At 40.7% G+C, this 27,647-nt stretch overlaps 1 protein-coding gene across 9 annotated transcripts in view; it reads right to left on the bottom strand.

Moving 5' to 3' along the window:
• The window catches only part of tnrc6c1 (trinucleotide repeat containing adaptor 6C1), a 183,922-nt gene extending 158,843 nt beyond the window's left edge, over positions 1 to 25,079 (bottom strand). For 6 of the 9 annotated variants that reach the window (XM_080208905.1, XM_080208900.1, XM_080208898.1 and 3 more), the window contains exons 1-2: positions 24,439 to 24,701; positions 24,073 to 24,120 (exon numbers count right to left, since the gene is read on the bottom strand). In XM_080208905.1, the coding sequence (XP_080065031.1) occupies positions 24,073 to 24,120; positions 24,439 to 24,443 (53 nt within the window). In that variant the 5' untranslated portion in view covers positions 24,444 to 24,701. Of the gene's footprint in view, positions 1 to 24,072; positions 24,121 to 24,438; positions 24,703 to 25,061 lie in introns of those variants that run through there. The other 3 variants (XM_080208907.1, XM_080208904.1, XM_080208908.1) reach the window with 3 other exon arrangements.
• Between the last annotated feature and the right edge of the window lie 2,568 nt (positions 25,080 to 27,647).

Here is a 27,647-nt window from a genome sequence, read left to right on the forward strand (position 1 = left end):
GAAAGGTACCATAGGATTGTTTTCTGACCCAGTTTGAACACACAAAATCAAAAACTATTCTGGGCCTAATCTTGGAAAATGAGCCACTAAATAAGGCGAGCAGGAAGCATCTAGGATCCACTGCAATTTGAAAAACAGCATCTCCAACAGTGGAGCCCTCTCTTAGTATTGTCCTGGAGTGTTAACCTTGATTTTATGCTCAAATCATTACGTTCTTGAATCTAGGATCTTCTGACGCAGAGGCAAAAGCACAACCAATTAAGCCAAGTTTCAACTAATTTAATTTCATCCAAGTTAAAAACTATTCAAGTCTAAATAGAAAAACAGGCTTACAAATTTAAAAATCAGCTACAGAAGTTGAAATTACATTTCATTCCAATAAAGTCTTAAGAGCAGAAAGGCACCAGAATTCAATGCGATTAACTAAGGATGTGAAGAGAAATAATAAAGTGAGAAGAATTAAGAAACAAGATTAAGTAATTAAGAGGGAGGTTAGGGGGTTTCAGTAATGCAATACTATCAATGATATTTTCTGAGAAACATTTATGGCAAATGCTTTTCTTTTCTAAAGCTTTTGGAAATAGCCATTCAATGGAATATTAGAAGTACAAGCCTCTGTATTAACTCAGTACACCTTTACCATGTCAGTCCAATGGTATTACAATGCCCTCATAAATATTTAATCAGCAGGCAAAATGACACTGACTCACTGGATAGGTTAATTAGTAACTCGAGGCAGTGCATGTTAGTTCAAACAATGCACTTCAAGTTAATAAAATTCAGCCCTTTTAAAAAGTAAAGGAGGAACCAAGGAGACGTGGTAGATCAGACTGTGGCCCTTCACATCCTGCATCCGTGTTCAATCCAACCCCCACTGATGGGCTGAAAGCCTGCTCGGCTGGCAAGAAAGTTCCTATGCAGAATGCGTTGAGTGCAATACAAAATTGTTCTATTTGACACTAATGGACAATCTCAGATACAGCTTGGTGTCCCCGAGGTTGGGCTAATGCATGTTGATAGGTCAGAATATTTACCCAATTGATATCTGGCCTATATTTGATGGTAACACTCTTCATTTTATCTTGGGCATGTGGCACCAGGGTGAGTGGCAAACAACTTGAATGACAGATTGTTGCTCTAATCCTATACAAATCACTAGTGACAGACAGGTGAAAACAAGACCACAAACAGTGCAAAGTCACAACCGGGGACAGCTTGTCCTTGAACTTCCGGTCACCTGGGGAATAGACAGGCTGTCCCAAAAACTTGCGGCTTTTGCTACAAATAAACCTGTTTGGACTTCAAATTTGTGTTGTGGGATTTCTTTCTATTTTACCCCAGTCCAATGCGAGCATCTCCATAGCATAACTTTTGGATAGTCATGGAAAAGAATGAGTGTTGTCCTATGGGTTAGGTGCTGAATGGGTAAGGAGGAAGGCTAACGACAGCCAGATTAGGCAGGATTTGGTGGCTGTTGATTTGGAAAGGCAGTTCAAGTGTAAATCCACATCTGGCATGTGGGAGTCTTTTAAGGAGCAGTTGATAAGAGTTCAAAACAGGCATGTGCCTGTAAAAAGGAAGGATAGGAAAGGTAGGATTCGAAAGCCGTGGATAACCAGAGAAATTGTGGTCTGATCAAAAAGAAAAAAAAGAGACATACATAAGGTCCAGGCAACTAAAAACAGAGGAAGCACTGAAGGAATACAGAGAAAGTAGGAAAGAACGCAAAGAGGAAGTCAGAAGGGCAAAAAAAAATGGTTATGAAACGTCCTTGGCAGACAGGATTAAGGAGAACCCCAAGGCATTTTATACAAACGTCAGGAGCAAGAGAATGGTCAAAGAGTCGGACCTCTCAGAACATAGGAGGGGAATTATGCTTAGAACGCAAGAAAGTAGATGAGATCCTAAATGAGTACTTTGCATCAGTATCCACAAAGGAGAGGGGCACGTTGATTGGTAGTGTCTCAGAGGGATGTGTAGACCCGTTAGAACAAAGAAGAACAAGAACAAAGAAGAACAAGAACAAAGAAGAACAAGAACAAAGAAGAACAAGAACAAAGAAGAACAAGAACAAAGAAGAACAAGAACAAAGAACAAAGAAAATTATAGCACAGGAACAGCCCCTTTGGCCCTCCAAGCCTGCACCAACCATGCTGCCAGATCTAACAAAAACCCCCTAGCCTTTTGGGACCATATCCTCTATTCCTGAGCAAATCACAATTACAAGGGAGGAAATGTTAGGTGTTTTAGGAAGCATTGCGGTAGATAAATCCCCAGGGCCAGATGGCATCTGCCCTAGATTACTGAGAGACAAGAGATGAAATTGCTGGGCCACTAACAGAAATCTTTGTTTCTTCATTGGACAGAAGTGAAGTCCCAGAGGATTGGAGGATAGGAAATGTGTCCCATTATTTAAGAAGGGTAACAAGGATAATCAAGGTAATTATAGGCCTGTGGGCTTGACATTCGTGGTAGGGAAATTGTTGGAGAAGATTCTTAGAGATAGGATCTATACACATTTAGAACTGAATAGTCTCAGTAGCAATGGACAACATGGTTTTGTACGAGGTTATGCCTCATAAACTTGGTTGAGTTTTTTTGAGTAAGTAACAAAAACGATTGACAAGGGAAGGGCCATGGATGTCGTCTACATGGTTTTTAGTAAAGCATTTGATAAGGCCCCTCATGGCAGGCTAGTGTAAAAGACTAAATCATACAGGATCAAGACTGAACTCGCTACATGGTTTCAGAACTGGCTTGGCCGTGGAAGACAGACGGTAGCAGTGGAGGGGTCTTTTTCTGATTGGAGATCTGTGTCCAGTGGTGTTCCGCAGGGCTCTGTACTGGGACCTCTGCTGTTTGTGATATATATATATATATATAAATAAATGATTTGGGAAAAAGATGTAGCTGGTCTGATTAGCAAGTTTGCAGATGATACAAAGATTGCTGGAGTTGCAGATAGTGATGAACATTGTCAGAGAATACAGCAGGATATAGATGGGCTGGAAAATTGGGTGGAGAAATGGCAGATGAAATTTAATCCAGATAAATGCAAAGTAATGCATGTTGGTAGATCTAATGTGGGGGGAGCTATACAATAAATGGCAGAACCATCAGGAGTATAAACACACAGAGGGGTCTGGGTGTGCAAGTCCACAGATCCTTAAAGATGGCAGCACAGGTGGAAAAGGTGATGAAGAAGGCATTTGGCATGCTTGCCTTTATTGGACAGGGCATAGAGGATAAAAGTTGGCATATGATGTTGCAGTTATATAGAACGTTGGTTAGGCCACATTTGGAATACTGCGTCCAGTTCTGGTCACCACACTACCAGAAGGACATGGAGGCTTTGCAGAGAGTGCAGAAAAGGTTTACCAGGATGTTGCCTGGTATGGAGGGTCTTAGCTATGAGGTGAGATTGAGTAATAGGGTTGTTCTCCCTGGAAAGAGAGAGGTTGAGGGCGACCTGAAAGAAGTTTATAAAATTATGAAGGGCACTGAACAGTTGGAAGCTTTTTCCAGGTTGAAAATGACAAACACAAGGGATCACAAGTTCAAGGTAGGGGGGCAAGATTCAATACAGATACATGGGCGATGTATTTTACACAGAGGGTGGAGGAGGCCAGGAATGCACTACCAAGCAAGGTGGTTGAGGCAGACACACTAGGATCATTTAAGACTTATCTAGATAGCCACATGAACAGACTGGAAATAGAGGGGTACAAACGGATTGTCTACTTAGAGACACACGATCGGTGCAGGCTTGGAGGGCCGAAGAACCTGTTCCTGCGCTGTATTGTTCTTTGTTCAAAGCCTTGACTTTAGCATATTCATTCGGCCTTCATCCACTTGTGATGAATGTCTCATACACTTTTAAATACCCAAAAGTTAAAATGGCAGAAGGCTGCAACATGTCATGAACATGTTGCTAAGTACTCTATTGCAATTGTATACCACTATAAGGAGAAAAATATTTTCTAATCTGTGTGCCTTGGCAACAGGTGCCAACACTAAAAACCCACAATGACACCTGATCACCATATATGCAATGCTTGTGGCAGAATCTGCCCTTCATAACTAGTCCCTTCAATCATCTGCAAAATGTACTGTACAAAGATACCCGATCCCCAACAGATAACATCTTGAACGTGGAGTAAATCGTAAGTGGATCAAAGAACAAGGAGGATGTCCAAAATACTCAGTCTACATTTTCACTTCTATCTTCTTTTTAACATTGAAATTTTCAGAATTTTCTTGAAAGTTTGAAGAAATAACAGGTTCTTCTTGCTCTGTGAATGAAGTTCAACCTGCACAAACTGACAGCACTCACTTTTGAGCTCTGCACTTTTCTGGCACTCATTTCACTCTGGTATCAGTCAAAGGGAATCTGTGACATCCAGCAACAGTAATGTCATCAGCAAGCCGGTGTAGACCAATGACCCCATGGACCAAATGACCCCGTTCTGCACTGTAAGGATTCTATGATACTATGAAGTCAAATAGTCAATCACATTAGCTGTGTCAACTGTAACTCAGTTGATAGCACCACCGATGGAATTAGAAAGTTGTGGGTTAAAGTTCCACTCCAGGACTTGAGTAGAGAAATTAAATCTGACACTCCAGTGCTACACTGTCACAAGTGCTGTTTTTTGATGTAATGTTAAACAAAGGTTGCACCTGCCCTCTCAGGTGGGTGTAAAAGATCCCAAAGCATTATTTTGAAGACTGAGGTAAGTGTGCTGGCCAATATTTATCCCTTAATCCACATTAAAAACAACAGTTTATCTGGTCATTATCACACAACTTTTCAAAGGAATTTGCTGTCAATGTGCTGTGGATCAATGCTGGACCCTCAACCTTTTACAATTTATATAAATGACTTGGAACGCTTTGTTGCTACATTTGCCGATGGTAGAAAGATAGGTTGGAAAGTAAGTTGTGAAGCAGACATAAGGAGACTACGAAGGAAGGTTAAGTGAATAGGCAAAGCTCAATTTAATGGAGTATTGAGAAAAAATGTGAAATTGCCCATTTGGCAGGAAGAATAAAAAATATATTTAAATTGTGAGAGATTGCATAGCTCAGAGATGGAGCACTGTACAGCATTAGATCTCCTTACTTAAGGATGTATTTCAGAAAAAAAATTATAAGATTAAAAACTTGAATGAGCAACTTAGAACCCCTACAGTGCAGAATGAGGGCATTGAGCCCATCAAGTCCGCATCAACCCTCCAATAAAGCATCTTACCCAAAGGAGACCCCACCCTACCCTTGTAACCCCATGCACTTACCCCACTACTCCCCTTAACCTATACAACTTGGGACACCAAGAGGCAAGATAGCATGGCCAATCCACCTAACCTACACATTTTTGGGTAGTTTTATAAGGAAAGGTTGTACAAGCTAGACTTGTAACCATTGCATTTTGGAAGAATAAGTAGTGATTTGATTGAAACACCTAAGATCCTGAGGGGACTTGACAGGTTGGACATGGAAAGGATGTTTCCTTTCATGGGTGCATCTCAAACTAGAGATTATTTAAAAATAATGGGTAAAAAGACTGAGGTGAGGAGAATTTTTTTTCCTAAGGGCAGTGAACTTTTGGAACTCGACCTCAAAAGATCGTGGAAGCAGAGTTGTTGAACATTTTCAAGGTGGAAGTAGATAGATTCTTGATAAGCAAGGGGATGAAAAGTTGGTCAGGGTAGGCAAGAATGTGCAATTAAGGTTACAATCAGATCAGGTATGATCTTATCAAAAGGCAGAACAGGCTGAAAGGGCTCAGTGGCCTACTTCTGCTCCTAATTTGTATGATTGTATAGCCTAGGTTATAAAAGTGATTGTATTCACAAGTATGTAGTTGCTGTGGCACGCTTTAAGATGTCCTCAGGTCATGAAAGGTACCATATAAATGCAGCCGCTTTTTGTTTATATTGAAAAATTTTCAGACAATAAAGCAGGAAGTAAAAGCTTATTATCCTTCACTTTTTTAGGCTATCTTGTGCGGGACGTACTAGCCTAAAGACATGTTAAGTGTTCTTGGTGGCTCCTGTTCCTCTCCAAAATGATTAAAGATTGGGCAGGACAGCATGATGGCACAGTGATTAGCACTGCTGCCTTACAGCACTAGGGACCCAGATCCGATTCCCAGCTTGGGTCACTATTTATGCGGAATCTGCATGTTCTCCCCATGTTTGCGTGGGTTTTCTCCGGGTGCTCTAGTTTCCTCCTACAGTCCGAAAGATGTGCTGGTTAGGTGCATTGGCCATGCTAAATTCTCCGTTCTCGCACCCATACAGGCACTGGAGGGTGGCGCCTGGAGAATTTTCACAGTAATTTCACTGCAGTGTTAATATAAGCCCACCTGTGACACTAATAAATAAAACTAAAATAAAATACATGGGATTAAAGTAGAAGTTTAAATATCATAAACATCAAAAATGTGCAATTATTTTAAAAATCCACAGAATTAAATCATAATGGAAGAATCTGACATTACACAAATATAGAAATTTGTTTCACAGCCAGAAAGTCATAATTACTGTGACACAATCTTAGTGCAGTTACACTTCATTCAACAAGGCATAACTTTTTCCAGGATTTTTACAGTGTGATTAATAACATAAGTAGAAATTCATGTTAAATCTTAGAAATTCAACAGATCACTGACAGCAGATTTCCGCAAGTTACTGCACATGTACGAACAAAGGTTTCTGCCTTTGCATAGTTATAGTGGTAGTGAGGACCAATAGTTTCACCATCATTATAAATCACAAAAAGCAGGTAATGCCTCAAACTATCTTCTGTGTGATGTATCACCCTTTAAATAAGATGTGTTAACTGTTCCTGGTGATTCCTGATAAGAAAGCAACATAAGTAGATGCATTTTATGATCCATCCTCTTTCCCAAGGTCTTCTATGAAAACAGAACCAAACATTTTTCAATCTGTACCTGCAGCAGGCAAATGCCCACAAGTATCAACCATATTATAATTGTGGGAACAATGAAAGTCTGAGATGAATAAAACCTTACTCCTGTTGCTTCACAATGGAAGCCAAAAACTACTTTTGTATGAGTTAGATGGCAAGGCCTGCAAGAACAATTATAGGAATCTAAAAGAAATTAAGTCACTAATTTTCCATACAGGTACAAGCTGAAGCTAGGATTTTTAAAAATGGTTCAAATGACTCAAGAGTTTATGCAGCTATACACCGAAGCAACCCAATGAGTTAGGACATTTATGCAACCCAAAGAGTTAGGACATTTATGGCCCCCCCCCCCCACACAAACACCTTTGATATTCTTTCATGATACACCCACAAACCGATAATGGTTGCATTGAATAGCTATAGCTAATTCAATGGCCCTCAGTCAATAGCATCTGACAGCATTGCATTATGTGTCTGAAGATTGTAGTAGTGTTCTTGGCATTTCCATTCAACATTATCGGAACAAAGTACACTTTGCAGGGACCACTGCTTATCAGGACACATTTCGGAAACTCAGACATATACTATTCAATGCTGGGAAGACAGGACTTGGAGGATGTACGAGAGGCTAGAGATGGAGAAATACAGAATTCCAGAAGGGTTGCGGGACTAGAGTATGTTGTAGAGATAGCAAGTGGCGTGGTTACAAATGAGAATTTAAAATTTTAGGTGTTTATTGACTGGTATTCAAGCACCAGGACGAGCTAAACTCGGTCTGGGAGAGAGAACCAGGTCATTAAATCATTGCTGTTTTATTAGGGAGCAACGCTGTCCAGAAAGCATCCATTGGGTCACGCACCAAATTTGATTTTCAACTGGATCAATAAGCTTTCCTATATGGTATTCAGAAAGATCTTCCTTAAGTCAGGAAGAGTAGATCAATTTACCAAGTAACCTTAATGAATTTGTCTAATGGCACCAGTAACCAACGCCAGCACATCCACATGATGACCAGTAACCAATCCCAGGTATTACCGGCCCACAATACACAACGATGTTAAGTCTGGATAGAGCTGAGTGCTCATAACTTCCAGCGAAAATGTAATTGTACTAAAGGAATAGGAGACGGCAAATGCAAACGTGCAAAAAATGTCAGGATATTACAGTTCGGTTGCGGGCAAACTCCTAGTGAATATAATATAGCATAAGGTTAGTGAACACTTGGAAAGATACCAGGATCATCAAGCTTTGTTCAGATTTGACTGGATCGTTTCAGAGCAAAATGTACTGTATAGAAGAAGTACATTAGATGCTGTACATATAGATTTCTGGAAGGATCTGACAAGATGCTTTTCAAATAGCAATATTCTTGATCATTTTTCCACTAACAAGAGTTTGGCAAATTAGGTTTCTAAAACAAAGCAAAATCACACAAGTTTGAAAAAAAGCATAAGAAAGTTGGATTAGGTAAGTTGACAAATATATGCTGAGGAAACAGACAGATCTTTAATTCCCTCTAATTTAGGGAGCAACTGGAGTTTAACATTCAAACTTTGGTTTGGGGATTAATAATTCCACCGTCAGTTTATCTAACCGACTTCAAGTAACCAGTTTGGATCAAAATGAATTTTCTCTCTCTTGATTAGGTTACTCTTCTACTACTGAGTGAATTATCTCTTTCTTACCAAAAGTTAAGAAATGAGCCAGACCACAGGATATGCATAATTATAATCAGTTACCAGCTGAGTAGAAAAATATTAATTGACAGTTATTTAGAAAGGCAGCATTACAAGGAAATTTAGTGCATGACCACCAATGTGTACTAATGGACAAATATCATCTATAATAGTGACCAGAGTCAGAGATTAGAAGTTAAGATTACTCACAGCTTTAAATAGACAGTCTATCAAATAGCTCTGCATGTGATTAGTAGTGTTCGGAGCAAGCAGAATCTCATACTCATAGCTGGCATGGCTGGATCACTCACTTTCTTTCCATGGGTCCCAACCATTAGCAACAACATGAAGAAACTAATCAACTCAGCACTCCAAAAGCTGTATTTAACATTGATCTTTGGATCTGACTAAACTTGCCTTTCACACAAGGCTTTTCACATTTAGTGAAACTCTCAGCTTTTGGAGTGGAGTTGTTGAGTTTCTTCATGCTGTCGTTAGGAGTGCTGACTTTCTTCATGTTGTTATTAACTGTTGAGACCCAAGGAAAGAAAGTGAGTAATGCAGCAGTGCAAACAATAGTTAAGTGTAGCCATAATTTAGCTTCTAAATTCTGACAATGTCATACCTTGTACTGATTACATAGAGCACTTACACCTACTAGGTGAATGTATTTCAACAAGTCATCTTCTGATTACGACAGAAATCGAGGAAGACTGCTACTTTTACCAAACAGTTACCCATGTCTCAAACATCTCCAACAAGTCAGTGCAGAAGCAGTGTTCTCCCTTGTAAAGGAACCCACAAAAGCCTGTATTAACTATTTATTTCCTAGCATTCCTTTTGAGAGCTGAACTTTACATCATTTGGGCATCACCAAAAAATGATATATTTTCATTATGAATCACAAAGGAAACCATTTGAGACAATTTAACATGGTACTGTTCCTACAACAGAGAAAGAAAAGCTGGCTAAAATGTTAATGAACTAGGAATTGAAACAGTTTACTCAAAGTCCAGAAACAATAAGAAATTTATTAACTTGTCTGGATAAATCAATAAATGTCTTATTTCCATTGTGTTGGAAAGTGCTCAGATCCAGGTCCTCAAGCAGGTGATTCTATCCCTTATTATGAACACAAGGAGATTAGTACATAGGAGGAAGTTGAGCAAGATAATCAGCATGTAGCTAACACATGGAAGCTCGCCTTCTCGACCTTGCCCGTCACCTGAGGTGTGGTGATTCTCAAGTTAAAGGAGAGAGCAGCCTATGTCAATCTGGCACTATGGCGACCTTACTTTTTAGAGGTTAACGTGTTCACTATTTTGTATCACTCTATAAAGACAAGTGTGCCTGATCATATCTATTGTTTTGTACATTCACACGTATATGGAACTTCATGTTACTTCACCAAATATTTTCACAGTTTACCTTCAAAAAAATTACACAAGCATGCACGTTGGCACTTGCAAAAGACATGATTAACCATTTCCAATCCAGTATATTCTGCAATTATGCTACTGCAGTTAAACACTCAGTCCTAAATACAAGATACTTAAATGGTTTACAGAAGCGACCAACATTGCTGCATGCATGTTAAAGATTCACTACAAGAGTTAAAGCACACATCTTAAAAAAGGAAAGGAAATGAGTCAGTGTTTGTTTGGCAGTCTGGGGAGGAGAGAGAAATAGAGAGAAAGAGAGGGGGAGGAGGTGCAAGTGGAAAGAGTCAAGTGCAAGGATAATAGAGGAGGGACAAATTAAAGTTTTGAATATTGGCAGGATATGGATATTAATATGCCTCAAAAATCTTTCCTGGAACTTTCTTGGTTATATCATTCTTTATGTCAAATTAAGACCAGGCGAACTGTAAGGAGGAAAGTACAGAACATATGTTGACGGATTGGGCGCATAGGTGACAGATACTATTCAGAGAAATGTGAATCTGTGCAATTTGAGAAACAGAATAGTGAAAAGGAGTATACAATTAAATATGACAAAGCAGTGCAGCATCAGAGATCTGGAGGTGCAGATACTGATCTTCAAAGTGGTGGGAACACAACTACTTTGGACGAAATTTTAGGTTTCACACAGAGGCAGCTTTTTTTTTTAAATGGGAATTATTTTGGATTTGTACGAGACGGAGTTTTGCATGTGAAGAGAGACACAACCTGCTCATCCTTTCTTGAAATAGGTAGGATACATCAGAAAAGAACACTTAGAAGACTGCGGGATGATCGAATAGAGGTCTTTAAAAGGCTGTGGTATGGCAGACAAAAAATGTTTCTACTTGCAGGGAGGAGCAAAATAAGAGGTCATCAATATCAGCTAGTCACCGAGGAAGCAAATGGTGAATTGGGAAAAAAGAGGCATAAAGACAGGGGAACATAAAATTAACAGGTTAACAGTTATTTTTTCACAGGAGTTCTGAAGCATGGAATGCTTCATCACAGCCAGTTATTGGAGTAGAATGTTGTTATCATTTAAAAGGTAGTGTGATCCATCAACTTTTACCTTTCATGGGAAGCGAGGTCAAAGTTGAAGAGAATTAGAAAGGAACAATGAACAAATTAGCCTTCTTCTGAGCTTTTCTGTAACTTTGCTAATCTTGGGAAGAATTACCATTACATCCTCCATCCAAGCTTGTAAATAAGGCCTGCTATAAAAGGAAAGGCTGACAAAAATCTCTCTTTCCAGGAGCTATTCAAGAGGTCTGAATTTTTTTCTCCAGTGAATACAGTTATTGGATGCCATAGCCAAGAAGCTTGGGACTAGTTGTCTGCCAGATTCAGGAATATTTTGGTCCTAGGCCGTATAAGACACAAAGTATGAAAAATTAAGAACAAAAGGGTTTTATACCCATATTTGCATCTGATCTACATTTAATCAAAAAGGTTGAGGGCAAAAACAAAGGAGGAAAGAAACAAGACACTTCCCACATACACTATTCCCTACATGAGTCACAAACAATAAGAAGTTTGTGTTGAGGAAAAGTTATGCAGTTTAGTCTATACTCATTTAGAGTTTAGAAGAGAGGGAATCTTATTGAAACGTAAAAGATTTGAGGGGGCTTAAGGTAGATGCTGACAGGATGCTTCTTCTTGTGGGGAGATCTAGAACTGAGGGGCACATTTTAAAATAAAGGGTATCCCATTTAAGATGAGGACAGCAAAGAATTTCTTCCCAGAATTTCTTTTCTTGACCTAGTGTGTACAATTCCTTTCCTCAGCGAGCAGTGGAGGCTAGGTCATTGAATATATTAAAAGCTGAGTTGGACAGATTTTTGATAACAGCAGAGTCAACGACTTATGGGGGACATGCAAAAAATTGAAGTTTATGGCCACAATTAGATCACCCGTGATCTTACGGGAGGTGGTCAGGCTCAAATGGCCTACTCCTATTTATGCTCTTAAACATTCATCGTGCAGCAAGTGTTCCAATTTTAAACTATTCTATATTGGCTCTCAAATAATAGTTGCTGTATCCATAATTATTGGATTTATATTTTAAACCCTCTTTCACCCTGAAGTGATCTATGACAGAGGTGGTTTTCATTTATTACTTGATAACTTCCAGAAGAAAAACTGAGTCATAGCATGAAATGTTAAAACCTGTCATTAGCACATAAATTATGCTAATTCCAATTAAACTCAGTAAACTATTTTTGTGTTCTGATAGGTATTAGCACCCATTCAATAAGCAGATAAAGGATTTAATTTTCAGCGCACTTTTATATTTCAAAATAATATATTAACGATTTAACACAAATACCTCAACATAATGAATTACCTTGAGGATGAAATATTTGTCGCATAGGCACAAGTCAGCAACAAATGACAATGAAATAAACAAACATCTTAGTGTTAGTTGAAAGCCACGTTTGTGTAGCAGGTGAAACAATGGGCGGGATTTTACAATCTCGCTCAGACGAGACAGGAAGTTCCTGCCTGAGGTCAACGGAGATTTCTGTTGTCAGGCCCTCGCCCACGTCAATTCCGTGCCATGGTAGTGTTCCAGCCACTGACGTTGAACTCCACACCTGTACAAAAATGTTCTGACACACAACTAAGAGTGCTACTATCTACACCAAACCAACATACAAATACTGAACCAATTATAGCCGCATGATCTCATGCCAACTGTGACAGAAACGGAACAAGTGATAGATAACTTAAGGGCAGAAAGGTTGACATCTCAACAGAGGCCATGTGCCACATTTACCATTCCGCCTCAGCAAGAATTTACCCTGTCTCTGAAGGCAGCAATTGCAGAGAAGTGGCCAAATTGGAGACCATATATGTTCAAATAATACATTAGCACAAAAAAAACTGGTGCCAAGTCAAATTACTGAAATTTTCTACCAAGTATTCGTGGACTAGCATCATCACAGGGAAAAAAAAAGCAGCCTTGCACTGTATTCTTGGGGTGAATAAAAATGGGCAACAAACATAACCTCACTAGCCCTACCCACATCTTCAAATCAACAAAAACAGCTGTGAATTGAAAACTAGGTCAACAGCTTTCATTTTTGTTCATAATTAAAGCAAGGTTTTTGCAATCTTAAACTAAACTTCATATTGCATATGTTCAAGTGGACTCGTCCCTGCTCTTAAAACCCTGCTCTTAAAACCCTGATCGACTCAGAATTCCCTTAATCCAGGTGACTCCAAATCTCTTCCTAAATCAGCAACTGGAAAATCCTCCATAAAACCTGCCTGGTGAACGACACTTTTTTGTCACCTCTCTTCTGACCTGGTTGTGGTCTAGTGCCAAATTGAATCTCAGACATTTTGAGACACTAGACCGCACTACATCAAATCAAATCAATTCTCTTCCCCAGATAGCAACCAAGGTTGCACATATTCAACGCTGAGTAATTAGGCAGGTTTTTGGCTGACAAGGAACGCAAAATGTAATGGGGAACAGGAAAGAAAATGATCTGGTGAATGGCAGAGCAGGCTCGACGGGCTGAGTGGCATTCTTCTGTACCTAATTCTTATGATCTTGTACGCCTTTGAGATATCCCAAAACACTTCCAATTACTTTTGTCTTCAAAAACATTAATGTCTGCAGTTGAAATCCCAAGAACGCTTTATGCATAACAATTTGTTTGCTTCATTTGCTGCCACTGGTTTAGGGATGAAAGTTAGCCAAGAGACCAAGTCATCTGAAGATCTCTGACATCCCCTTGAACGGGCAGAGTGGGCCCAAATTACAACAGACAGCAAATAAATACATAATGAAAAATACTCTCTCTAGCTTAGCTATTCATATTCAGAACAAGCAAAAAAATAACAATGAGCACATTACCTACTTCCCCACAACGTGTTAACTCAATGTTACAATTGCACAGCTCTCACCTGAAGATTTCCCCCACCAGGTTGATGCTACTTAATACAAAGCTGAAAAAATAAATTGCTTTATCGAGAACTTTTATTTCCCTACAAATCAACCTACATCCAACTAATCTGAAAATTCTGCTCATATTTTGACCTCTGACAAATATCACAGCAGCAGCTGAGAATCCACAAAATTCTAAAAGTCAGGATCCAGTTCCGATCTTAGCCAAAAGCTTATCAGTTCTTTCTTAGGCCATAGCCTCTGTACTTAGTTGCACTGAAATAGGCCATTATATTTTAAGGTGCATTGTCCAGACAGAGACTGATGTGTGAAAACATTAACTCTGCCCACTTTCAGTGGCAGAGGTGATTATTTTCCCTGATTCTTTCAGTCTGCTACATGATAACCTTTTGGTAAATAGCTTGGTCAAAAGACTTATGTTCCAATTTTACCGATTTTGGTTAGCTGCAGTATACCTACTGAAAAAGTTAACAAGTGTTACAAGCTACAAAAAAAAAGAACCTCTGGAGAATCTAATTTTAGACTGGGCTGTAAAGAATTTTGTTATACCAATGCCCTAAAATGTGTGCAATCGTCTATAGTGACAACTAATTATAGCCTTAAACCTTGCTCTATATGGATAGATTTCACCCCTTGACATTCAATGGCATTACCATCAAGCACAAGTCAGGAGTGTGATGGAATACTCTCCACTTGCCTGGATGAATACATCTTTAACAACATTCAAGGAGCTCAACACCATCACGGACACAGCAGCCTGCTTGATTTACATGCCATCCACAAACATTCATTTCCTCTACCCACAGAGGCACACTGTAACATCTACAAGACGCACTGCAGGAACTCACCAAGCCTCCTTGGGCAACACCTTCCAAACCCATGATAACTACTATCTATTAGCACAAGGGCAGAAGACACATGGGAGTATCACCTCCTGGACACGCTCCAGCAAGCCACAAACCATCTTGACTTGGAATTATATTAAGAAATCTCACAACACCAGGTTAAAGTCCAACAAATTTATTTGGAATCACGAGCTTTGAGCATTACTCCTTCACTTTTTACTTGCCCACTCCAGTCCAACACTGGCACCTCCACATCATGGAATTATAGTTATTCCTTCACCACTGTCAAAACTCCTCCTTAATAGCACTGTGGATGTACCTACTCCATAGGCTGCAGCGCTTCAAGAAGGCAGTTCACCACCATCTCTAAGGGCAATTAAGGATGGGAAGTAAATGCTCACTTAGCCAGTGATATCCACATTCCATGAATAAATTGATTAATAAAAGAAATAAAAATCAACTTAATTACATGCAAGTGAGATAAACACTAACTGAGGAAGTCTTACATGGAGTAACCTAACAGTAAAAGTTGGCATCCCACTGTGCATTCTCTATATATATCAAACTAGATCTAGAAAGTGAACAGGTAATCTTGCAGTGGAGTAACCTTTGTTGATAGTGTAATTCTTAGTATAATCAATGTTCATAACTGTTGTTCAATTGCAGAATCACATTTAATATTGGGCACTACGTACAGGCAGATTGAATACAATCAGTACTCTGTTACAAACAGCTGAAATTCATACACTACTTTATTCAATTGTGCAGCAGACATAATGCCTTGTTGATGTGACTTTGCTTTGGCTCAACCTATTTAAGATCATCAGTCTGGCTTACAATGTGGTTTACTTATCAGTGCTAGAAGCAGGGAGTTCTGTTCCATCCAAAACAGAAAGCCCATGTCCAGTTATTGCACCTTTTCCAATAAAAAAACATGTTTGGGGGACAAAGTTCCCTGGTGCATTCCCCATGGAAACTCCTCAATCAGAATCCACTTGTCAACTAATCAGCATTTTTTTTCCCTAATACATGATAAATGGTTGCTCCCTCTGAAATTATATTTTCTCACGTCTGTCCTTGAGTGCAAGACGAAAAGCTTCATTTTTCAGTAATACTCTACTAGCAAACTGATACAAACAGTTTTGTCTAGTATTATTCTCAACAGAAAAATTAGCATTCTGAACACATGGAACTTCCTTACTAATAGATTCCAGTATTTCTCCAATAATTGATGTTAGACTAGCTGTTCCTCTTTTTTGAAAGTGGTGTAACATTTGACAACTTCCAATCTAATGGGATCATTTTCGAATCCAAGCAATTCGGAAAATCAGAATTAGCGCATCCATCATAAGAAATAGGAACAGACGTAGGCAATTCAGCCCTTTGAGCCTTCTCCACCATTTAATAAGATCATTGCTTGATCTAACACTCACTTAAGTCCATTTTCCTGTCTCATCTCCGTAACTCTTAATTCCCCTACTGATTAAAAACTTATCGATCTCAGTCTTAAGAATTTTCAAGGACTCAGCCTCCACTGCTCATCGGGGCAAAGAATTCCAAAGTTTCACCACTCAGAATAAATTCTTCCTCAAATCTGTCTTAAATGAGCACCCCTTATTCTGCGACTACGTCCTCTGGTCCTTCACTCTCCTACAAGTGGAAACATCCCCCCAACATTTACCCTGCCTCATCCCTGAGAATCTTATAAGCTTAGAATCCCTACAGGGTCTGCACTGATTCTCCAAAAGAGTTTCATACCCAGGTCCATCCTCCCCCCGCCCTATCTCTGTAACCCTGCACATTTATTATGGCTAATCCACCTAACCTACACATTTTTGGACTGTGGGAAGAAAGTAGAACACCCAAAGGAAACCCACGCAGACACAGTGAGCACGGGTAAACGTCTCACAGGCCAAGGCCGGAATTAAACCTTGGGCCCTGGCACTGAGAGACAGCAGTGCTAACCACTGTACCAACCTTATACATTTCAATTATATCACCTCTGATTCTTCTGAACTTCAAGGAGTACAAACACAACTTGTTTACTTTTTCCTCATGTAGCAGTCTCTCTGTGCCAGGATCATCCTAGTAAATCTGAGTTGTACTGTCTCCAATGATAATACACCTTTTATCTTAAATGAGGGAGCTAAAACCGTACACAATATTCTAAAGTGGTTTCACTAGTAGTACCATGTGCAATTGCAGCAATACCTCTGTTTTAATACTTCAGCCCCTTGAAATAAAACCAGCATTCAATTTGCTTTTTCTATCACCTTTTGCACCTGTATGCTAGCTTTCTGGGTTTCATGAACAAGGACTCCAAACTTCCTTTATGTTGCAGCTCTTGGCAGTCACTTTCCATTTAAATAGTAATCCACTTGTTTCTTCCAAAATGAACAATCTCATTCTCCCCAACATTGAATTCCATTTGCCAGTTTTCTGCCCACGCATAACTTGTAAATATCTCTAAACAATAGATCATCCTTACACTTTGCCTTCCCTCCTACCTTTGTATCATCCACAAATTTGACCACAGTACACTGTTCCTTCCTCCAAATCGTCTATATATGTTGTGAAAAGTTGCAGTCCGAACACTGATCTCTGTGGTACTCCAATGGTTACTGTCCTGCAACTGCTTTCATTACCTGCCTATCCCAATAAAAACCTTATTTCCAAGTAGTGAAGCCTTGGCCTCATGAATCAAAACCCCTTTTTCCCCCCACACCATGCTCTTGAGTTCTGCATTTGATTCTCTAATCTCTTGACCCTATGCCAATAGGTGTGTAGCTACAGTAACAATGTAGAGGTGATTAGCTTTGGTGGTCTGCTTTCTAATTTGGACCCAACTCACCAAATTCGCTTAGCAGAATATCACTATGTCATTGATTTCTACGTGGACCATGACAACTGGATCTTCCCTTTCCTACACAAAGTTCTCCTCAAAGTTGTGAGATGTCCTTAAACCTGGCGATGAGCAGAGAACACAACCTTCAAAACTCACCGCCATGGCTGCAAAGACCAGCATCTCTCTCCCTGACTACACCATCTTCTATCACAACCACATTTCTCTTCACTTCTCCTATTTGAAGCACGTTCTTCACCATGGTCCCATGACAAGTCCAGTCATCCACTTGCAGTCCTGCTCCTTCTCCACACAGACAGCAAGCACCTATTACCTGTTGGACAAAGTCAGGGGATGGGCTGAGGTTTTCCTACACTAAAGAAGGGTGGCAGGCAAAAGGCAGGGAATTATAGGCCGGTTAGTTTAATGTCTGTTGTAGGTAAAATGTTAGAATCCGTCATCAAGAAGGAAATAGCGAGGCATCTTGAGGGGAATTACTTGATAGAGCAGACGCAGCACGGTTTCGTTAAGGGGAAGTCGTGTCTGACAAATTTATTGGAGTTCTATGAGGATGTGTCTCGGGCGGTGGATAGAGGAGAGCCGGTGGATGTGGTCTTTCTTGATTTTCAGAAGGCATTTGACAAGGTACCTCACAAGAGGTTATTTCAGAAGGTAAGGGGGCATGGAGTTGGGGGTAGGGTGTTAGCGTGGATAGAGGATTGGTTGTCAAATAGGAGGCAGAGAGTGGGGGTTAATGGGTGCTATTCGGATTAGCGGTTGGTGACTGGTGGAGTGCCCCAGGGGTCAGTGCTGGGGCCTCAGCTATTTACCATTTATACAGATGATCTGGAGGAGGGAACCAAGTGTATGGTGTCGAAATTTGCTGATGACACTAAGATTGGTGGAACAGCAAATTGTGCGGAGGGTGTGGAGACTCTGCAGAAGGATCTAGATAGGCTGGGCGAATGGGCCAGGAAATGGCAAATGGAATTTAATGTTGGCAAGTGCGAGGTGGTCCACTTTGGTAGGAATAATGGTAGGAAGGACTATTACTTACGTGGCAAAAAAACTGCAGCAGGCGACGGTGCAGAGGGACCTCGGGGTCCTTGTGCATGAGTCGCAAAAACCCAGCCTGCAGGTGGTCAGGAAGGCAAATGGGATGCTGGCCTTCATAGCGAGAGGGATTGAATATAAAAGTAGGGAGGTCTTGCTGCAGCTGTATAGGGCATTGGTGAGGCCGCAGCTGGGGTACTGTGTGCAGTTTTGGTTGTCGCAATTACGCAAGGATATTTTGGCCTTGGAGGGAGTGCAGAGGAGGTTTACTAGGCTGATACCAGAGTTGAGGGGGTTGAGCTATGAGGAGAGGCTGAATAAACTAGGCTTGTACTCGTTAGAGTTTAGAAGAATGAGGGGAGATCTCATTGAGACGTATAAGATGATGAATGGGATGGATAGGATAGAGGTGGAGAGACTCTTCCCGCTCAGAAAGGACAGTAGGACTAGAGGGCACAGCCTCAAGATAAGGGGGGGGGGGGGGGGGGGTTTAGAACGGAGTTGAGGAGGAACTTCTTCACTCAAAGGGTGGTGAATCTCTGGAATTCTCTGCCCGTTGAAGTGGTGGAGGCTGCCTCGCTAAATATTTTTAAGACGCGGGTTGATGGGTTTTTGATAAGCGAGGGGATTAAGGGTTATGGGGAGAGGGCGGGAATGTGGAACTGAGCCACGACAGATCAGCCATGATCTTATTGAATGGCGGGGCAGGCTTGAAGGGCTAGATGGCCTACTCCTGCTCCTATTTCTTATGTTCTTAAAGGCTGGTTGCCCAAACCTGCCTCACTTGCAGTCAGACCCTTCTGTCTCTGATGATAGACCAACTCTAAAGTTCTGCTTAACTTACAGGGTGTGACTGTCCCCTGGAACAAATGTCCAGGTAACCCTCCTGATACCCCACAATTTCCACTGCTCAGACTCTAGCTCATCAACACCAAGCCAAAGTTGTCTAAGTCACAGACATTACTGCACATTTAGTGCCTGGGATTGAGAGACTTCTTACTGTGCTTACCCCAATCCAACACCAGAATTTCCACATCATTGTGGTGCATGCCACAGACACCCAGATGCTGTAGCCACAGCACATCACTAGGCTTGCCATTTCTGTCCAAACTTGGTTAATAGTTTACACGTTTAAAGTAATACTGGTCGCCTCAGCTAGCTTGGAGACAAAAGCAGGACTTACTAACCACTGGAGGCTGAAAAAGTAAAAAAAAAGCACCTCTTTGCCCCATACACCAAATTCCCACTTGAACTGAATTTCCAATTACATACTCTGTTTGCATTTCGCTCCAGCATAGTCCCTCCCTGAATTCAAAGTAATTTATCTTCATCTTTTCTGCATATCTATGGAATAAAGAACATCATAACACTCTTCCCAAACAATGTTGAGAATTTCCTAGTGGGAAGATCTCAAAAACTTTGAATAGAAAATATCACCCCTGCAATGGTTAATTGGTGATATTCATAAGTTTGAATTATTACCAACTCAAGTACCTAGTTCACCTTCCATTTATGTTCTGTATCAGACCAATTAAGGCACAAACACATTGATGGAGCCACACTGTTTTTATTAAAATTGATTGTTTATATTGCTCTGAATTCCTATAGATACAATGACATTTTACCCATTTTCAATTTTTATTCAAACTGTACATTTTATATTAGTGATTCACAAACAAATGCAGAGGGTTTACGTTTGACAGATTTTTAATTCAAAAAAAGTAAAATATTTTTCTTCTGGAACTCGTATTCAACCATTCTAGTATTTTAAACTATTATCTTTATTGAACTATATTTAATTTTCAAGTTAATCCATATATTCCTGCTCAGAATTGATATCTATAATGGACAATGTTCTACCATTAACTTTTCAATTAACTTCTATTCAAATCAGATTTGGACAATATCATCGGAGCAGACATCAATACAATTTTGATCACAGGAGAGATGTACTTGCACTGGAGGCAGTTCAGCAAAGGTTCACCATGTTGATTTCAGGAATGAAGGAGATATGAGAAAAAGTTGAGAAAGTTGGGTCTATTCTCAGTGAGGTCTGGGAGAATAAATGTTGATCTTAGTAAAACAGAAAAGATTCCGAGAGGGCTTTATAAAGTAGACGCTGAGACAATGTTTCCCCTTGTAGGGGACTTAAAACTAGGGGACAGAGTTTCAGAATGAGGAGTCTCCTAGTTAAGGCAGATGAGGAAAATTTCTTCCGAGGGTCATTAATCTTTGGAATTCTATACTCCATAGAGCTGTGGAAACCAAGTAATTTAATACATTAAAGATTCAGGTGACATTTTTTTGAACTGCAGTGTTACGAGGAACAGGCAGTAAAGTGGGGCTGAGGCTAAAATCAGATTAGCCATCATCTTCATGAGCATGTTTGAAGGGCCAAATGGCCTTCTGCTATTATTTCTTATATTCTAGGTTTAAAAGTTAATCCAGTCAATGGAATACAGAAGGGGGAATGCCAAACACAAATTTTCAATGTACTTACTACCACGTACAGAATATCAAAATGGGACAGATTCTTAAAGTACTGGTATATTTTAAACTCCCAACTTATCAACAAAATGCAGGGATCATTGCGCTATAGAAACTGTTAAAAACAGTATGTGCTGCATGAAGGTCCTCAACTGCAAAATCTCTATCTTCAAAGAAAAGGATTCAGCTAAGACCGAAGGTGTCACTATAAAAAGAAAATGATTCTTGGTAGGTAATTTACTTTTAAAAATAAATTCAAACACATTAAAATCATCATACTTTTAGCTACCTTCATGGCACAGAGCTTGGTTTTTAATACAAGTATGGCCTAATTAAACACAATTTTAAATTAAAACAAAATACAGCAGATGCTGGAATCTGAAACAAAAACAGAAAATGATGGAAAAGCTCAGCAGGTCTGACAGCATCTGTGGGGAGAGAATAGAGCCAATGTTTTGAATCTGAGACTCAAAACAGCACGGTAGCACAGTGGTTAGCACTGCTGCTTCACAGCTTCAGGGTCCTGGGTTTAATTCCCAGCTTGGGTCACTGTCTGTGTGGAGTTTGCACATTCTCCTCGTGTCTGCGTGGGTTTCCTCCAGGTATTCCAGTTTCCTCCCACAGTCCAAAGATGTGCGGGTTAGGTTGATTGACCATGCTAGGAGATTGCCCCTTAGTGTCCAGGGATGCGTAGGTTAGAGGGATTAGTGGGTATAATACATAGGGATATTGGGGTAGGGCCTGGGTGGGATTGTGATCGGTGCAGACACAATGGGCTGAAGGGGCCTCTTTCTGCACTGTAGGGTTCTATGATCTAAAACGCTGCTCTATAATTTTAATTTGTATTTTACATCTGTGGAGAGAAGCAATTAATATTTCAAGTCAATTCCCTTTCTTCAGAACTTTCTAACAAAAGGACTTTCACCCAAAATGTTAACTCTGGTTTTCTCTCTCTCCCCACCACCACCACCACACACACATTATTTCCAACACGTTTATATTTCAGATATCCTGCGTCTGTCACATTCTGCATCTCTTTAGGAAGGGACTCCTTGTTGGATTACAGTTGCATAGCCACCATTTACTGTTTGCATCTCATTCAATTGCTTTTGCCCCATTGGCGAATACTGGAAAACAATTTTTTATCGAAGTTCAATCCCCAAACCTACACCTGAAGATGGCGATAATAATAATAATTATTATTATTCAGAGTCCTGGTCCAACTTCCTTTCTATAATTCATGAGTTTTTGAAGCATATTGCAATAAAACAACCTGAGAGATCACTTCAGAACATTCCGAATTCCAACTAAACTGCTCGTTGATCCACCAAAATATTGCACATATAATTTCTATTCACACAAACTCCCTGAACAGAAGAAGTGTTTTACACTGCATTCAAGTCAGTGGGGATCAATTTCTAGAAAGTAACTTCAGATTTCATTAAAAAAGTGACACGTTTGCTCTGCTTTTTCTGAAGATTGTGCCCATGTACTGTTTTTGTGCCAAACACTGACTGAATTTCTGTACAGCAATCAATAACTTCCTTAAACCTCTGTTTACTAAATTATTGCAAGAAAGTGACTTGTTTTCAGGAAATCCTAATAGCTTATTTGGATTTTTGGCAGGTGATTACACAAAACATTTAATTATAAACATACAATTATTACGTCTAAATGTTACTTATAAAATGTAGCAAAAGTTTATTTTTTAAAATAAGGATTATACAAACTCAATGAAAAATTAGGGGTCACAGGAATTTCCTGAACAGTTCTCACACATAGGGCAATCTCAATGACGTTTCTAAAATTGATTGGTGCCAATTGCACGTTGTTGCAGAATGCAAGTTGCGGCAAACATCACAAAAATATAGTTTTAATAATCTATTCTACGTAAGATATTAAAAAAAATCAAAAGATGAGTATTCAAACATATACAACTTGTTTCTGTACCAATATTAAACAGCTCTGGTGCATAACAGACAAGTCCTATCCATGTATATTTTAACCTTACTACTTTTTTTGTATTTGTAATTGTATGCGCCAAAGATTACAAGCAAATAAGTAAACGTTTCAAAAACGTAAAAATCTTTTGATCCTCAAAAGATTGAAATCCTCCGCATATATTTTAAATCATATTTTGCTTATAATAAAAAAATTCATAGCTGGAACAAGCCACTACACGGCAGCTGTTGTCAAAGGCAAATTCCACATCCGAAGTCATCAGGATGATAAAGTACAGTAGAACTGCATGGAGAGGGAGAGGGGAGAAAACGTGGGCAGCGCTCCAAAAATGCCAGCGCTTTGGCACAACACAAGCCAGTCAACACTGAAGCTCAAGACTACGCATAAAAAACAGAAATACAATTACTCGTGAGCCACTAGGAATGTACAGGCATTTCAGTGAATTGCATTCTGTACGGGAGAGAAATAAAATGCATTTCAATGTGAAACAAGTACAGCAATATGTTGTAGACTTTAATTCCATCTTGTAGTGGCTTGTCAATTTACAAGTTACCGCATCTCATTGCGGTGCTGCTGTCATTGGATCTAAATTGCACGGAGACCGAAAAGCTCCGTTTTCCATCAGTCGATTTCAAATCCTACTCTCGCGGACTGAACGATCCTCAGGTCCCGCTTCGTGAAGAGAGGCTAAACTCCAACCGGAGGTTGCCTTCCACCGACCGCTCGGCTAAAAACCAGGGCACAGAGTATTTGGCCATTTCATGCCGCTGACAGCTCCAACATAGAAAAAAAAATTCTACAATTCAATCCGTCTCTACATATTCAAACCCGCCTTGTCCTACAAGATAAAAACCTGCGCCACTATTTACAAAAATAAAGGAAAATAAGGCATAAAATCACAAATCATCTGGCTTACCTTTTAATTTCTTCCTGAGGCTCTTTGGCAGCTTTAAACTCGGGTTCTCTGGAAAGGTCAGGGGTGAAGGGGGGGTGGTGGTGGTGGGGAAGAAGAGAAAAGCCTTTTTTTTAAAAGACCCATAAATTTGGCAAGACTCTGAAAACACGCAAGAGAGCGGCTGACAGCTGCGGTCAGGATGGGCGACGGGAAGCAGCGGCGGGTTGTACACAAACACACGGGTAAAGGGTTCACCAGCAGCAGCGTCGCTCACCTCCCTCCCTCCAAACCAACAGCAGCCCCTAAACAGACAGCACAGCGCGCACACACACACACTACACACAGACACAGACACCCTTAGCAACCACACCGCCAACAATTACAAACCTCATCAATTTAAAGTGCAAATAGAAGGGGCAAAAAATATCCAAGAGCGAGGGAAGGAGGGGGGAAACAAAACAAAAACAACGTTAAGAGTGGTGGTGCTGTTGGGAAGAGGGAGGGAGGGGAGGGGAAGGGAAGGGAAAAGTTGAGCTACTTTCTCTCCGCTCTCGCCGTCAGTGAATTGTCGGTAACGGTGCTGCTGCAGCAGCCATTTTGTTCTAACTGAGAAGGCTAATCGCGCTGAGGAAAACGCGACCCCTGACCCTTGTCTGGCTGACATGTGATCACAGCCAAACATCCACCCAGCCTCCCTCCTCCCCTCTCCAGCCCCTTTCTGCGCGCCCAACCGTCCCGCCTCCTCCCCCCGTTGGCCCGGCAACTGCTCCCACCTATAACTCGAGCGCCAACGTATCATGTGATCGCCACTCTGGCTCTCTTCTCTTCCCCCCCCCCCCCCCCCCCCCAAATAAATTCAAAAAAACAAAACGGTTCTCGGCTCCAGGTTCAGACGCCCGGCAGCGCGGGTGAGCGACAGACCGGGAGAGATGTTTCATTCAGACTTCTTTCCCCCCCCCCCAAAATTATCGTTAACCGCATAAACGCAGAGAGCGAGAGAATAAAGTCACCGGTAAACAGTCGAGGAAGAAAAATTGATGTTTATAATTAATAAATAGCTCGTGAAACACAACACACATCGCTTTTTGGGAGGCCCGCCTCAAAAAAACGCAGCCACCAGGTGAACAGTCGAGGAAGAAAAAATGTTTTAAAAAATAAAAATGATACAGCTGGGAGTAGGGGAGTGAAACACATCGCTATCTGGGAGCCACCAGGTAAACAGTCGAGGAAGAAAAAATGTTTTTAAAATACATAATGATGAAACTTGAGAAAATAAAACACCGCTGTCGCTGCGATGCCCGTCTCAAATTCACTCCAGATCCAACCAGGCCGCTGCGAGGCACGTGACCAGCTTCCTCTCATGCCTGGTTGCCCTGGTAACTGGTCCACCCAATCAGCTAGAAAAGCCCAACCACAAATAAGCCTGTCCCCAACATATACAAATGACCCAGTAATTGTCAATTGTACATGATCTGATACAGCTCGACTTCATCTGCTTAATAGGTACAGAGCTCATCTAATTCGACCTGGTGAAATAACCCAATCAAACTCAAATGTATTACAGCTGAATTGGCACCCCTCCTTGTGCTGCAGCAGCACACGTCATTGGGAAATACTGCTTCCAGCCCCATGCTCGCCTCATCAGAGCTCTTAGCCTCACACTTGAATTTGTAAAATTGACGAGGGGCAGATTTGTCCTTTGACAAAATTGGCAAATATCTTGGATTTCAAATGAAAACCGGCCTGTTTCTCCCCAGCTACACAGGCAGATTTTCGCTCCAGATCTTCAGACACTTGGTCAAAAGAAAAACCACGGGGAGGGGACACGTTTCGCACCATCATTCTGGCAAGCCCAGCTCCACAATCGGTGCCCCAAATCTCGAAGCGAAGGCTCCACTCTTCCCCGGCACCATCGATACCCCTAGAAGACATGGGGAACATCCCCAACCCTCGAACATAAAGGGGCAATCTCCCACCCCCCCCCCTTCCCATACTCGATGTTTGGGTCACCTTCACACCATGCAGGCATCAGGTGACCCAATGCCTCCCCACCCCCCAATCATCACCAGCATTGAGGCAGCAGTACCTGTCCCATTCCCCATCGCAATGCAAGTGCAATCCCCACCCAACCACCACCATAACCACCACTCTGTGGGGTTCACTAGAGTGCCTGCCAGGGTGCCTCTCCACATCTCAGTATGGTCATCAAGATTGGTTTTCTTTTTGGATGTTACATCGTGAGGGGGAGGGGGGGACATCAAGTGACTCCAAAGGCAAGGGCATTATACCATTTAAGAATATTTAAATGTATTCAAATTGATGGTAATCAGATTGCCACCATTGCTGGGCATGAATCTGATTACATTGGGAGATCTCAAAGTGATATTTTGCCACCACAAATTCCAAAATGGTCCTTGTGTGAGACTTAGCAGCCATAATGGACCCAGAAAATCGCAGCCAATGTCTTTCTGTTGAAACAATGAAATGACATAACATTTTTCTTTAGGTTATTTTAAAAACCTCTCACTTTCACAATTGAAACCTTGTGATCAAAGTGCCAGACTATATGAGTGAGATTTCTATAATTAAATGTTCCATGAGTTTAGGCAAAAAATATGCAACAAAGTTGTGGTTCTTTGAATATGAAAAGAATAAGAATGATTCCATTGAATTTTTCTTTTTTTTTATTTCTCTGCAGAGTTTCAGCTCTCCTTTCACCTCCTCTCTGGAAAACATCGACTCCTTCCTGTGCTATGTAGGTCCCAATCACACTCGAATACTTCACACAGGTGATCATTATGCCTGTGAAACTTGGCAGTCAATGTGAGTCAATCGCAGGGGCAGCATAGTTAAGCTCAACACTATAATCATACTAGTGCACCTTTCAGCTGAGATTGCTGTATACCGATCAGGAGTCAAAATCCAAGACCTTCCTAACCCATAAGTACTGAGACTAATTGCAGCACTCCGATTACAAAGCATGGCTGAGATCAAGTAACAGCACCTAGCAATGATTTGGGGCCTCTCTACTTTGTATAGCTCAACTGTGACAAAATAAGATTTCACAATGACAAGCTGTTTAAATTTTTGAAAATCATTTTTGTTCTACACTTATGACTTATTTCCAGATCGTGCCCAAGACCTCCAAGGCTGCTGCCAACAACAATCTTGAAATGCCCATTAAAAGATGCACAAAACAATCCAGGATTACTTTCTGTGCAATTTTTTTCTTGTCCTGCATCCTTCTTGCACCAAACAGAAATACAACATATTACAGTCATAGATGCAAACATTTGATTTGCACTATGCTATCAGGCTAGCAATGGGTGACACAGTAGCACAGTGGTTAGCACTGCTGCTTCACAGTGTCAGTGACCCGGGTCACTGCCTATGTGGAATTTGCATGTTCTCTCCATGTCTGCGTGGGTTTCCTCTGGGTGCTCCAGTTTCTTCCCACATTCTAAAAGACGTGCTTTGTTAGGTGCATTGACCCAACCAGGTGCCGGACTGTGGTGACTAGGGGAATTTCACTGTAATTTCATTGCAGTGTTAATGTAAGCCTTAATTATGACTAATAAATAAACTTTAAAAAAAAC

The sequence above is a fragment of the Carcharhinus amblyrhynchos genome, chromosome 21, assembly GCF_965287045.1.
Source record: "Carcharhinus amblyrhynchos chromosome 21, sCarAmb.v2.hapA, whole genome shotgun sequence".
In the NCBI taxonomy this organism is placed as follows: domain Eukaryota; kingdom Metazoa; phylum Chordata; class Chondrichthyes; order Carcharhiniformes; family Carcharhinidae; genus Carcharhinus; species Carcharhinus amblyrhynchos.